This window comes from Capra hircus, chromosome 28, assembly GCF_001704415.2.
Source record: "Capra hircus breed San Clemente chromosome 28, ASM170441v1, whole genome shotgun sequence".
Lineage (NCBI taxonomy): Eukaryota > Metazoa > Chordata > Mammalia > Artiodactyla > Bovidae > Capra > Capra hircus.
The window spans coordinates 32,304,644-32,319,564 of record NC_030835.1 but is presented as its reverse complement, the minus strand read 5'-3'; the positions used below and the strand labels follow the sequence as shown (position 1 = coordinate 32,319,564).

Below are 14,921 nucleotides of genomic sequence, written 5' to 3'. Positions count from 1 at the left end.
GGACTTTTAAATTAAAGTATATATTATTTTCTGTGTTTAAAATTTTCACTGGCACTCAAGAAAAACTAAAACAGCAAGATCCTGAACTTAATGCCCACTATAACACTGGGCTGGAAGAAGCACAAGCTGGAATCAAGATTGCCGGGAGAACTATCAATAACTTCAGATATGCAGATAATACCACCCTTATGGCAGAAAGTGAAGAAGAACTAAAAAGCCTCTTGATGAAAGTGAAAGAGGAGAGTGAAAAAGTTGGCTTAAAGCTCAACATTCAGAAAACGAAGATCATGGTATCTGGCCCCATCACTTCATGGGAAGTAGATAGGGAAACAGTGGAAACAGTGTCAGACTTTATTTTTGGGGGCTCCAAAATCACTGCAGATAGTGACTGCAGCCATGAAATTAAAGGCGCTTACTCTTTGGAAGGAAAGTTATGACCAACCTAGATAGCGTATTCAAAAGCAGAGACATTACTTTACCAACAAAGGTCCGTCTAGTCAAGGTTATGGTTTTTCCAGTGGTCATGTGTGGATGTGAGAGTTGGACTATGAGGAAAGCTGAGCACCGAAGAATTGATGCTTTTGAACTGTGGTGTTGGAGAAGACTCTTGAGAGTCCCTTGAACTGCAAGGAGATCCAACAAGTCCATTCTAAAGGAGATCGGTCCTGGATGTTCTTTGGAAGGAATGATGCTAAAGCTGAAGCTCCAGTACTTTGGCCACCTCATGCAAAGAGCTGACTCATTGGAAAAAACTCTGATGCTGGGAGGGATTTTGGGCAGGAGGAGAAGGGGATGACAGAGGATGAGATGGCTGGATGGCATCACTGACTCGATGGACATGAGTCTGAGTGAACTCCAGGAGCTGGTGATGGACAGGGAGGCCTAGAGTGCTGCGATTCATGGGGTCGCAAAGAGTTGGACACAACTGAGTGACTGAGCTGACTGAACTGATGACATGTTTATCATTGTAAATGTCACTGTAGTCTTTTATATTTTACCACAATATATATTTTATGTGAAATAATGCTTGGCACATTTACATTTGACCCTTGAATGATGGAAGGGTTAGGGATACTGAACCTCTGTGCACTTGAAAATAAGAATATAAATTATTGGCCTCCATATCTTCAGTTCCACAATCACAGATTAAACCAACCATTTATCATATAGTCCTGTAGTATTTACTACTGAAAAAAAAATCACATGTGAATGGACCCACACAGCTCAAACTTGTATTGTTCAAGGGTCAACTGTATACACATTTTCTCTACTATTTTATGGCATACATTAATAAGTATGAGCATTGTTACTGAACTACCTCTTCAGTAAAGAAATCAATGGTATTTTTGCCAGCCACATGTTTCTCAAATAATTATTTACATATGAAGTAGAGGCTAAGTTAACAATTTTTATCTCTAGCATAAGCCTGATATTAAGAAAGCATCTGTGAACAGTAATGCTCTTTTTGCTCATCACCATAAAATATGCTCAGTGAGAAAATAACCTCCTCTTTCAATATCCTGAAATGTTTAAATGGGGGAAAAGACTCTGATGCTGGGAGGGACTGGGGGCAAGAGGAGAAGGGGATGACAGAGGATGAGATGGCTGGATGGCATCACCGACTCGATGGACACGAGTCTGAGTGAACTCCGGGAGTTGGTGATGGACAGGGAGGCCTGGCATGCTGCAGTTCATGGGGTCGCAAAGAGTCGGACACGACTGAGCGCCTGAACTGAAGTAGGTTTGAACGTGCCAGCCTAAGTTAGATGTACTTAGGAATTATTTGTACAGTAACATGCTTCATACTGTTGTCTTTACTTCCCAGTGTTAGCAGCCATGGATAGTGTGGTGCAGATGTTGACAGACATGTTCTGTAAAAGGTCATACAATAAATATTTTAAACTTGCAGGCCACTTTGCTTTCTGTCACCTTTTCTTTTTAACAACCTATAAAAACCATTCTTAGCTCAAGGACCATTGAAATACAGGCTGTTGGCCAGATCTGGCCTTTGGGCCAGTATACTGATCTCTGGGTAAAACAGTTAAGTGCATGGACTCTGGAACCAGTTACTAGACTCAAATCCCAGTTCTACTGCATATTAGCTGTGTGACCTGGGCCAAATCCCTTAACATCCGGTCTGCAATTTCCTTATCTGCAAAATGATGATGATGATATTACCTACCCCAGTGGAGAGGTAGTAAATGTAAACTACTTAGATCCTTGTTTAGAGTATAAGTGTTAGCTTTTCTGTGAGTAGTGTAATTTCCTCACAAAAGATTTGTAGGAACTTTTATAGACTTTAGATATTCCACAGCTATCTCTTATTTGTTCCATGACAGCAGAATGTTGTGTTTGTTTCATTGTCCATCTTTCGTTCATATGATACAGAAGATAATGATCTAACCTCATTTATTTTCAGTTTTTGACATATAATTGACAAAAGCATAAGATACAGTTGGCTCTCCATATCCAAGTGTTCCACATCTATGCATTCAACCAACCATGAATTGAAAATACTTCAAAAATAGATTCTGGAAAGTTCCCAAAAGCTAAACTTGAATTTGCTGCATGCCAGTACTATTTACAGACCATTTACATTGTATTTATAGCTATTTACATAGTCTTTTCACTGTAGTAGGTAGTATTTAATCTAGAGTTGGTTTAAAGTATATGGGAGGGTGTCCATAAGTTATATGCAAGTAATACCCTATTTTATATGAAGGATTTCAGTATCTGACATGGATCCTAGAACCCTTTTAGGCCATTTGGTCTTGTCCAAAACATCCATTGAGCCATTTGATGATTCATTAAATAATGCAAACATTTAGCTTCATCAAAAGTTTGTTGTTTTTGTTGTAATTCATAATGGATTTTGGATTTCACATTTATTCTTCCTTGTCATAAAGTCTGGCAGGGTTACTCTTAAGTCAATGTTCAGTTGCTCTTGAGTATGTATTGAAGTGATTATTGGTTTCATATTCATTATACCTACTAACAATTTTGGTTATATGAATTTGATTTTGTTAATTTCATTGTGAAGTTGGGGTGGCCATCTTTGAATGTGACCACCAAGAACTGGGTGATAACTTGTTCACTGCTTTGCTATTCATCCTTTAACACTTCAGCAGATCTCCAAATTGAAAGATGATGCACTACCATCCGCTTTTGAAATTTGTTATGCCAACCTTCACTATGTTGCTCTGATTACCATTTAGTACTGAGTTATAAACATTCCAAGTTTCTGGTGGAAATCTTGCAGCTCCTGGTGTTCTGCTTCTGCCCTTCTTTCCATGGACATACACTCTCTCAACCTAATCCATTAGGTATCTAATAATTTTCTTTTGCATTCTCCCCAGGAAATGCAAAAGTGTCCTTTACAACATGGATGTACACTTATGTGGTGGTGGTTAGTCGCTAAGTCATGTCCAACTCTTGCAACCCCATGGACTGTAGCCTGCCAGGCTCCTCTGTCCATGGGATTTTCCAGGCAAGAACATTGGAGTGGATTGCCATTTCCTTCTCCAGGGGATCTTCCCAACCCAGGAATCGAACCTGGGTCTCCTGCATTGCAGGCAGATTTCACCAACTGATCTATGAGGGAAGCCCATACACTTAGACATGTTACTTTCCATTGTCATATACTGTAGCATTAGATCCAAGGCAGATACTTTTCACCACAGTGGTTGTGAAACAAGCATCATTTTACTTGTGCATTTGATAGGGTTAGTTGAATCTTACTGATATCTGCAGTCTTGAAATTTGTTTTGTATAAATAACAGTTAACACTGAGGTTTCTTTCCCATGCAAAAGCAGTATCTTCTCATATATATATATATATATCTTTAAGTGCCTTCTCACCATTTTGTTGTCAGGGCATAAATCAATGGCATAGTATAACCCAGTACTAGACTGTACACAGTAAATAAGTGAATAATTGAGTAAAAACTGATGATGCTGGGTATAGACCGGAGTAACATCCTGGAGTAGGAAGGGATCTGCACTCAAGTACAGAATTCCTTCAGGTGGACATGGTGGTAATTAATCTATAGTAACAGGTGGGCAGCAGAGAGCTGCATGGGTGGATGTGGTAGTGGAAATCTTTGGTGGTGGGAGTCTCCACTTCCATTTTCTTAGTGAAGTAGGAAGCAAGAAGCGGGAGGTGGTGGGAAGGATCAAAAAGAGAAGATGAGGTGTGAAATACTCATTTAGAATAATGGCATAGATCAGGCAAAGTTAGAATTATTAAAGTGAGGGAAGTCAGCATGGCTCTGGGTTTTCCTCCAGTTATGTTTATTTGCATTGCTGTAGCATGGAATAGCGGAGAAGGCAATGGCACCCCGCTCCAGTACTCTTGCCTGGAAAATCCATGGACAGAGGAGCCTGGTAGGCTGCAGTCCATGGGGTCACTAAGACTCGGGCATGACTGAGCAACTCCACTTTGACTTTTCACTTTCATGCATTGGAGAAGGAAATGGCAACCCACTCCAGTGTTCTTGCCTGGAGAATCCCATGGGTGGGGAAGTCTGGTGGACTGCCGTCTATGGGGTCGCACAGAGTTGGACACGACTGAAGCAACTTAGCAGCAGCAGCAGCAGCATGGAATGGATAGGCAATTGGGTTTATCCAGGGCTTTCAATTTACCAAGCAGAAATGCAAGGCTATGGTTTTTCCAGTGGTCACGTATGGATATGAGAGTTGGACTGTGAAGAAAGCTGAGCGCCGAAGAATTGATGCTTTTGAACTGTGGTGCTGGAGAAGACTCTTGCAAGTCCCTTGGACTGCAAGGAGATCCAACCAGTCCATCCTAAAGGAGACCAGTCCTGGGTGTTTATTGGAAGGACTGATGCTGAGACTGAAACTCCAATACTTTGGCCACCTGATGCGAAGAGTTGACTCATTGGAAAAGACCCTGATGCTGGGAGGGATTGGGGGCAGGAGGAGAAGGGGACAGCAGAGGATGAGATGGCTGGATGGCATCACCGATTCGATGCTCATGAGTTTGGGTGAACTCCGGGAGTTGGTGATGGGCAGGGAGGCCTGAGGTGCTACGATTCATGGGGTCGCAGAGTCGGACACAACTGAGCGACTGAACTGAACTGAATGATGGGTGACAGGGAGGTGAGGTTGAGGATGCAAGACACTGATTATAATGATTGACCGTGGACTTGAAACTAGTTTACTAGGGAGGGAGAAGCCATACAAGAATAAGTTAGTACTATATGAGTTGGAGATATGGGTTGGGTCATGAAGTCTTGATTCAGGGCATTAGAGGGAGTAGACTGTAAAGAAAGCAAGTGGTGGTTAGAGTGGGATGCTCCTGGGGTTTCCAGTCCTTAGACAGGACAAAGTCCAGGTAGGGTACAATCTTAGGGAGCATGAAAGCTTGAAGTAAGGCAGAGGATAAAAGTGTCATTCATGGAGCCAAGAGTTCGTTGGAAGGATTATAACTTGTATACTGAAATCTCCAAGAAGTGAGGGGAACAGTGTTGCACGATGTCACAAAATTATAACCTCTTCACAGATGAGGGAACTGTGTGCCCTGTACAGTAGCCTCTGAAGCACAGCACAGAGGATATAGCGTTCAATAAGTGAATACCTGTGCGATGCTGAGGGTGAAAAGCATAGGCGAGCCTAGTTTTAGGAGGTAGAAGAACTGAGCCTCAGGTGCCTTGGTGGGGTCATGTCGAAACGAAAATCTCCAGGAGGAAAATTCAAATTCTGAAAATGTACCTAGCATTGTTGGCACTAGAGCATCCCAGATCACCTGAGAGGTGGAAATGGGCAGAGCCCTGGGCGGGGGAGCTGTGCCCCAAGAAAAAGGCAAGAAGTTCACCCCCCAGGGAAAAGCTCCGCTTTCAGGAACAGAAAATGGCAAAAGAATTTCATGCTGGATCAGAGTATCCTTGCTCTTAAAGTCTGTTGGTCTCGGCAAAAGAGGGTCCTAACAGTAAAAGCGTCCTCCAGCTCTGTCATCTTTAAGGATGAGCAACCAGTGCACACGGACCAACCAGCGTGACTCCCAGTGGAGCGCTACTCCATTTGGCCAGTTGGAGGATGCAGTACCTGGGGCTTTCAAATTGGATGGGCTCAGTGACTTCGGTGTGACTAGGACAAATGTGTCATTTCTAGCTTTTGTCCCGAACCAGGGAACGGGTACCATGCCGCACCATCATCACAGCCTCGGGGCGAACCTGGGCGTGTGAGATGCCGGGGGAGCGGGGCGCGGGGGGCTCCCAGACCCATCGCAGCAGCGCAGGTGTCTACAGAACACGGCTACAGGGCGGGGCGGGACTGGGTTGTGGGCCCAGGCGGGGCGGGGCTCCGGGTAGAGCGCACAGCGTAGTCGTTGCAACATCCTCCCTCAGCCAATCACAAGCCTTCCTTCTGGCTTTCCTCTGAAAGTCTTCCTCCCACTGCTCTTTTTCTTTTGCCTCCTTGTTTCCCGCCGGCGAGTAGAGTCCGCTGGTAGGTTACATTTCCGCTTCCGGCGCTGTCCATGCGGGCCTGAGGAAGAGTAGCAGTTGTGAACCCGGTAACGGCCGCGGGTTGGGGGAAGCGGCGGCAGTGGGGTCTTCCTGGCTGGGGCTCCAAGAGAGTCGCGAGTCGCGCGCGTGGTAAGGTCCTCCCTCGGTTCTCCTGGACAGTCTGCTCCTGAGGAGCGTCTCTTCCGCGGGCAGACATACTTCGTACCTGCCAGAGAAGTGTTGAATGAAATTCACTCAGAGAGCCAGGACCGGGAGGGAAGGTGACAGGGAGAGGTGAGAGGTCGTTTCATAGCTGGGTAACGACTGAGCGACTGAACTGAACTGAACTGAATCCTAGCAGTGACTTAGACCTGAGCCAGATCTGTTGACTGTAAATTGTGCTTTTCTCATCACCCCCACCTCCACGCCCCCACGCCCCACCCAGCCGTAAGGAGAAAGTCATCAGTACAAGTTCGGAACCAAAATATATTCATAGTAGAGAGGAAAAATAATGTCTCTGAAATTCTACACCTGTTTAGTCAAAGCGTTCCTAGAACCCAGCTCTCCCAACTCCCGGCTAGTGTTTGTCTGGGTATTTGGGTTTTTGTTTTTTACGTTATGCTAGTATATGTGGCCTTTCTGTTTCCTCTGTTGAGTGTCTGTGGGAAGTCTCTGCCAACAATTGTGCAGACTTCTGATGCCCCTATAGAGTATCACAGAATATGGGTTTGGGTTTCCTCCACTAGTTTAGATCTTAGCTGTAGTCGTCTCCGTGTACAATGCCTAGCTTATTATAGGCCGATGCAAATATTTATTGAACTGAAATAAATTTGGTACCTTAATTGAATTAAGTAACCTCACCCCCCATCTTTTTTTTCCCCCAAGCAAGCGCCAGATTGTATGCGACCTGATTTCCTAGAAAACTCTCCAGTCTAGTGGTTCCTAATTTATGGGCCGTGAATTCCTGGGACTCTCAGAAATCATTGTAAGGGTTTCTGCAAACCCATGTGGTGTTCCGGCATCATCCAGAGTCAGTCACATCTCAGCAGGGAGATATTGCCGTTTTTTAAAATATATATATATATATATATATATATACACACACGTGTATTAGAACTTAAAAATGTTGCATATTCAACAATTGCTAAAAGTAATACTGCTATTATGTTGGAAGATTATAAAATGATTTTATTTTTCAAAATAAAATACCTTAAAAATATGTAAGTATGAAAGCCATTTCATTAATCCAGTTGATTTTTAAGGCTGAGTTTGTAGAGTAACCACTAGTCACATGTGGCTATTTAAATTTAGAGTTGAATTAAGTAAAGTTAAATAAAATTTAAAATTCAGTTTCACTAGTTCTCAATACCTACATGTGCCTGGCAGCTACTGTGTTGGAAAATACAGGATATTTAAGACAAAAGTAACCTAAGCAGAGGTAACCAATTTATAGCAAAATAGAAAAAAGTGAAATTGGGGATAATATTAAGCAGTTCCCAACCCAACCCCCCACCCCCCCATTGAGTAACAGGGGTGGGAAATATATATCTCTTCATAAAGATTTAAATGAAATTTACTGTGTTTCTCTGGTTTTTGTTTTTTAATTGTAAAATGCTTCTCTTGCCTTCATCCCACTCAGTGTAGGTTAGAGTTATTTGTGAATTGGTAAAAAGCCACTATGGAGACTAAGGACCAGAAGAAACACAGAAAGAAAAACAGTGGGCCCAAAGCTGAAAAGAAGAAGAAACGGCATCTGCAAGATCTCCAGCTTGGTGATGAGGAAGATGCCCGGAAGAGAAACCCCAAAGCATTTGCAGTCCAGTCTGCTGTGCGGATGGCGAGATCCTTTCACAGGTATGTTTAACTGGAATCTAGTGGTTCTTCCATTTATTCTTTTTAAATAGTAGGAGTCTCTCCAGTTATTTGGGTTCATGAGTTTGTTCCAGCTCTGAAGGACATGGAGGTGCAAGCTGTGTTTCTTTTACTGAAATGTAAGAAGTCTTTCCTATGGAAGCCACTTAGCCTCCAGCATCTGCGTACAGATTGGTTTCTTTTGTCCAAGAGAAAAGCTTAAGAATTTATGGAATTTGTAAATTTTAAACAATTTCTATGATAACAGGTACACTTGTGTTATTTCTGGATATCTCTCATATAATTACAGTGTGTAGTATTAAATAGCTTTCATTAATGAGTCCTTATTGTAGGTTTATTAAACATTATTGAATTAAATTCTTCTAGTGCAAATTTAACCCCAAAGCCTCCTCTTTTATTTATTATGGTACACTGCCTCCATGTTTGTCTCTTGTTTTCTTTTTAAACTATTGAAGTCAACTAATAAGGCAAACAGATTTAAGGTGTGTATAGTTTTCAGATCTGTACTATTGAAGTCAGCCTGATATAAATATATTTACTGAGGTGGTTATTTGGATTGGGACCAGAAGTTAACAATGTATAATTGTATTCACTTATTGTCTGTTCTGCTCTCTTTAAAGTCTTTGCTTCTAGGAATAATGCTGTCTATATTGAAAGTGATTTTATTTATTTATTTTTTTTACAAAAACAAATAGGACTCAGGATTTGAAGACAAAAAAGCATCACATTCCAGTGGTTGATCGAACTCCACTAGAGCCCCCACCAATAGTGGTGGTAGTGATGGGGCCTCCAAAAGTTGGAAAGAGCACTTTGATTCAGTGCCTCATTCGGAACTTTACCAGACAGAAGCTGACAGAGATCAGAGGCCCAGTAACAATCGTGTCAGGTAAGAGGTGCTATCACAGACTGGCATGGCAAGTGTCATCTAGGGGACATGCCTGTCTTTGTTGAACACTTTCTTGACTGGTAAATGTTAAAGTAATATTGTTGCTTCATGTTACTGCTCTTGTACTTTTATTGTGGCTGTAGCTTCAGAAAAGGATCGATTCCCCAAGGTAATAATAATGTAGATTTATACCTTATTCTGACTGCTATATGGATTTGCAAGCTGTGCTCCTCTGAAAGGCTTGGCAGACCTGTGTGGGCTGGCTTGATCATGGTGAGCACCTTCATTTAACAGATAGTGAGTACCTGCTATGCACCAGGCACAGCTGCCTGCCCTCATGAAGCCACATTCATGTGGAAGTGAGGGAGTATTTCATTTCTTTTTCCTGTGAGAACTCATTTGCTCTCGAAAATGGTGACCTTTCTAAAGTCTGAGGGAAGATGAAACAAATTCCCATATTACAGTGGTAGAATCTGAAGTCTCTTCTTATAGCAATAATATATTTGGATTAAGGCTTTTCTTTTTCTTTAAGGCATTCCCATGATTTTGACTGATTTCTTTTAGTTTAATTTAAAAATAATGATCACTACAGGAAGTTTCTGTTGCATTATGTTTGAGGGTTTTTTCCACTGTTATGAGAACAGGGAAAACTTTGATAGAGATAGAAGTGTTAATCCACTTCTAAATAGCATGATCATGGCCATCGTGAAGCCTACTTACCTGCCCATCCAGTTGGAATTTTACCTGTTTGAGCACTTGATTCATAGGATGAACTTTTGATACTCTTTTAAAGTTAGAGAATATAGCAAGAAAACTAAGATGGAACTTGTTTGATTAGTTTTCTCCCATAAAAATGAATTTCTGATATACTCTTGTGAATGTATAAGGTGCTTTACCAGATACAATTAAAAAATAATAACAATTAGAATTAACAGATTTTTTTCCAAGATTTTTTAAAAGTAAAATTTTCATTTTTTCACTTATAGGTAAAAAGCGCAGACTCACCATTATTGAATGTGGCTGTGACATTAACATGATGATTGACCTGGCTAAAGTAGCAGATTTGGTAAGTCACTGGGGACAGCATGGGTTTCTGATTGGGACTTACAGCAATGAGATAGGTTATTTATCCCATGTTGAAGGAAAGAAAGGTTTAATATTATAGAAAGAATGATGAGTATCATCAGGAATACAAAAGATGTGTTTGAATTGGTGATGATAATGATAATTGTTATAATAAAAATAGAATGTGCATAATGAAACATATTCTGAAATCTAAAGGGAAACCATAGGTCAGAGAAAATGTTTAATGAACGTAGCTAATAAAAGCACATTGATGGAACTTCCTTGGATGTCTAGTGGCTGAAACTCCCTGCTCCCAGTATAGAGGGTTCACATTCAATCCCTGGTCAGAGAATTAGATTCCTCCATGCTGCAACTGAAGATCCGGTGTGTTGCAGCTAAAACCTGGCACAACCAAATAAATAAATATATATATTTTTAAAGCTCATTAAGATATACATACATACATACAAGTTTGTAATAATACCATTTCTTGGACCTTTACTAGACACTGTGCTAACCGCTTCTAATTATGATCAAATATGGATCTTTTTACCATACTGGGTAAAAAAAATCTCATGACAACTTCTGAGTATTTACAATAGAAAAATCTGTGCTTTACTTAGCATAGGGAAATTTTATAGCCTTGATTGCATTTATAGAAATGTTAATGTCTGTTAATTACCTTTAAAACTAGCAAAAATAAAGCCAAAGAGAAATAAATTAAACCATATTGATTAGTAAGTGTGGGTTGACAGATACCTTTTTAAAAAAAAAATTTTTGTTTGTTTAGCACCTCTGAAGAGCTATTTAAAAAGTGATTTAATATAGGTGTTACAGTTATGCCATCTTAATACCAGAAAAATAAATACCATTCAAATTTTGAATATGTAATGCTACCATTAATAAAAATAAGTGTTATTGCCAATATAAAATAGTATAAACTTATTAAATCCTGTGTATTTAAAGTGATTGAAATAGTTCAGCATGTCATTAGTTTCCATTTTATGTAATGTACACCATATACTAATTTTAAAAGCATACACGTATTAAGAAAAATGCCTTTCATATACATATAAGATTTTATAAGGCACACGTGCCTTTGGTGAGATATTCAAATTGCTACAGGGTATGCACAATGCATGAGCTTTGCTTTCCTTTCTCTGACCCCTCATTCTCAGTCCCCCTCCAATATCTTTCCAGATATGTATATAAAGACACATACAACCCTTTTAAAGCTCACACTATCTATCATACATGCTGTCTGTGCTTTGCTTTTTTTCACTTAGTATGTCTTGATAATGTAAAATAAGTACTATAGTTCAACCTCATTCTTTAAGTATGCAGTTGTGTAGATACTTAAAAGATTTATTGATTTATTTATTCCAGCTTAATTTGATTGCTCTGTTCTGGGTTGTCACAAAGCCTCTGGAGTCACAGTGAAGGCACAATGGTATATGGATTTGTGTGCACATGTATGAACATTGGAGGAGTAATAGTGGCTGCACTTATCTTTAGTTTACAAAGGGTAGTGCTCTTCTCTATCATGGTGATTCCCTAAATAATCATTTGATTTAGTCTAGAGCAGGAATTGGCAAGCTTTTTCCATAAAGGACAACATAGTAGGTATCTTAGGCTTTGTGGGTCCCAGTTTCTGTTGTTGTTACTAAGTTGGCGGTTGTAGTGCAAGTGCAGTATAGACAATACATAAACAAATCAACCTGGCCGCGTTCCAGTAGAACTTCAGTTATAAAACAAGCGATAGGCCAGATTTGGCTCATGAGCCATAGTTTGGTGGTGGTCTATTTTGGGTGGCCTCCTTAAGAAATTGTGTCTTCTGTTTTTAGGTTTTGATGCTTATAGATGCCAGCTTTGGGTTTGAAATGGAAACATTTGAATTTCTAAACATCTGCCAAGTACATGGCTTTCCTAAAATTATGGGTGTTCTCACTCACCTGGATTCCTTCAAGCATAATAAACAACTGAAGAAAACAAAGAAGCGACTAAAACATAGGTTCTGGACAGAAGTCTACCCGGTAGGAAAAGAATTAATTATTGAATACTAACACTGTAATCCTTTGAAAATAGAATAAGTAGGAGAGATTAACAAACATCTCTACAGGATCACCTCCTTAGTTTCCTTAATATATCTGTTCATAGTCCCTGAAATATTGCCTTTAGATAGTCTTTGTTCTGGACCTCTTTCTGGGTCTCATTTGTCTCTGCATCCCTCCTGCACCAGGCAGTGTCTCGCTCTTAAGTATTTTGAATTTGTGATTTAATAGAATTTATCCAAAGGTTTTCCTTGTTGCAGGACCAGGAACTATAGTGCACACAGACTAACCCTCGTTCCTTTCCCCCAGACCACTGTGTCCCATCTGCCATAGAATTTTTTCTGTGCCCAGGAGCCTGTGTTCCTTATGTACCATACTCCAGACACATGATGCCACTCCTTAACTTGAAACTAAATATATTTGCAGTTCTATCTCTACAAAGCCCTAACAATAGGAATCCTGAAAGAAGCCAGAGAAGTTCTGGAAGCGTTGGCACAGTGGATTGCTAGACGTCTCCCTTTCTTAGAATTGCTTCTTTAAAAGCGTTTATTTTGGTGCTGTATTGACAAGGATTTGATTTTTTGTTTTTCTTAATATTTAGGGTGCGAAGCTATTTTACCTTTCTGGAATGGTACACGGAGAATACCAAAACCAAGAAATTCACAATCTGGGCCGTTTTATTACAGTTATGAAGTTTAGACCTCTTACGTGGCAAACTTCTCACCCTTATATCCTGGCAGACAGGTAAAAAGTGAATGTAAACTTTTTCCTTCCTGACTCATGTGTTTCAAAGCTAAAAAAGGTTAGCTTATTTTGTCTTAATTATTGAAAGTATGGAGAGAAGTATAGTTGATGGAAAATATCTACTGTTTTTGTACCATTACTTATAGATACTATGGCTTCAGGAGTTAAAAAAAAAGTATGAAATGTTCAAAAAAATGTGAGGATTTTGAAGGCTATAGGATGTGAGCCCCATCCTGCTGTTTGAGCCTTAATTCTCAGTGATGCTGTTTTTGGACTGTGGTGCTCTGATCAGTCCGATGTGCCGTGTGCTCTCCTTTCTTAATGCTTTTTTCATATTTTTTATCAACCTGGAATACCCTTTCTCCACCTACCAAAATCTAAGCCACACTAAAAAGCCCAGATCAAAGCTTATCTTCTCCCTTAAAGGGTTTTTCTGGATTTGTTCTCTACTTTTCCTTAACCCCAGGTGCATGTTGTTTCCCATTTCTGGTGTCTCGCTTATGGAATGTGGATCCTGTAGAGCCTAAGAGAGATATAGTCAGGTGTTGCTTCTTTTTCTCTGGTAGATGGTGAACTCTGCTCCCTTATTTTTGTATTTTCTATACTTTTCTAAATAATATGTGTAGTGAATTACTGAATGTGAGAATCATTGAAGTGTGAAGAGAGTTATAAGAACTCTGACATTCATTTCTGACATATAATATTGGGTTTGTTTTTCTAGGATGGAAGATTTGACAAACCCAGAAGACATTCGAACAAATACCAAGTGTGACCGGAAGGTGTCTCTTTATGGTTATTTAAGGGGAGCACACTTGAAAAACAAAAGCCAAGTTCACATACCAGGTATTCTTTTGCTGTAAAATATATTTGTAGAACTCTTGGCATGACTTCAGTTCTCAGTTCAGTGGCTCAGTCATGTGCAGCTCTTTGTGACCCCATGGACTACAGCACACCAGGCCTCCCTGTCCATCACCAACTCCTGGAGCTTGTTCAAACTTATGTCCATTAAGTTGGTGATGACATCCAACCATCTCATCCTCTGTCGTTCCCTTTTCCTCCTGCCTTTAATCTTTCCCAGCATCAGGGTCTTTTCCAGTGAGTCAGTTCTTCACATCAGGTGGCCAAAATATTATAGCTTCAACTTCAGCATCAGTCCTTCCAATGAATATTCAGGACTGATTTCCTATAGAATAGACTGGTTGGATCTCCTTGCAGTCCAAGGGACTCTCAAGAGTCCCTTTTGAACCATAGTTGAAAAGCATCAGTTCTCAAGAAAATCAGAAAATGGCCAAACAAGATAAAGCCATCTTGCTGAAGTTTTAAGAGTAACTCAGCTCTATATTGGTCGCCAGAGGTGTTGAGTTGACCAAATTTCCTCTACTTTGATGGTGGTGTTCAGCTGGACAGGCACAGTGCTAGTGTCAGGCTTTGCCCTTGTGGTTGAAGCCTTCTGTCTGTGTCATTTCTGCCACCAGTCACTTGTCAGTGAATGCTGACTTTCTGTGTCTGTCTTCCAGGTGTAGGAGATTTTGCTGTGAGTGACGTCAGTTTCCTCCCAGACCCTTGTGCGCTACCTGAACAACAAAAGAAGCGCTGTTTAAATGAGAAGGAGAAGTTGGTGTATGCACCTCTCTCTGGAGTTGGTGGTGTGCTGTATGACAAAGATGCTGTCTATGTGGACCTTGGGGGCAGCCATGGCTTCCAGGAATCGGTGAGAGGGAAGTCATGGGAAGTAATGTAGTCAGCTTTTATTTAACAAAGCTTTTTATCTTTAATCATATCTATGGTAAAGGCCACAGTGCATGTTGTAAATGTTCAGAATATGTAAGTACAACAAGC

The 14,921-nt window shown here is 40.5% G+C and overlaps 1 protein-coding gene across 7 annotated transcripts in view; it reads left to right on the top strand.

Moving 5' to 3' along the window:
• The window catches only part of BMS1 (BMS1, ribosome biogenesis factor), a 49,798-nt gene that overhangs the window by 13,426 nt on the left and 21,451 nt on the right, over positions 1-14,921 (top strand). For 3 of the 7 annotated variants that reach the window (XM_018042272.1, XM_018042271.1, XM_018042273.1), the window contains 7 exons: positions 8,104-8,318; positions 9,032-9,222; positions 10,209-10,288; positions 12,132-12,320; positions 12,940-13,082; positions 13,804-13,925; positions 14,600-14,793. In XM_018042272.1, the coding sequence (XP_017897761.1) occupies positions 8,143-8,318; positions 9,032-9,222; positions 10,209-10,288; positions 12,132-12,320; positions 12,940-13,082; positions 13,804-13,925; positions 14,600-14,793 (1,095 nt within the window). In that variant the 5' untranslated portion in view covers positions 8,104-8,142. Of the gene's footprint in view, positions 1-6,470; positions 6,759-8,103; positions 8,319-9,031; positions 9,223-10,208; positions 10,289-12,131; positions 12,321-12,939; positions 13,083-13,803; positions 13,926-14,599; positions 14,794-14,921 lie in introns of those variants that run through there. The other 4 variants (XM_005699029.2, XM_005699025.2, XM_005699028.3 and 1 more) reach the window with 4 other exon arrangements.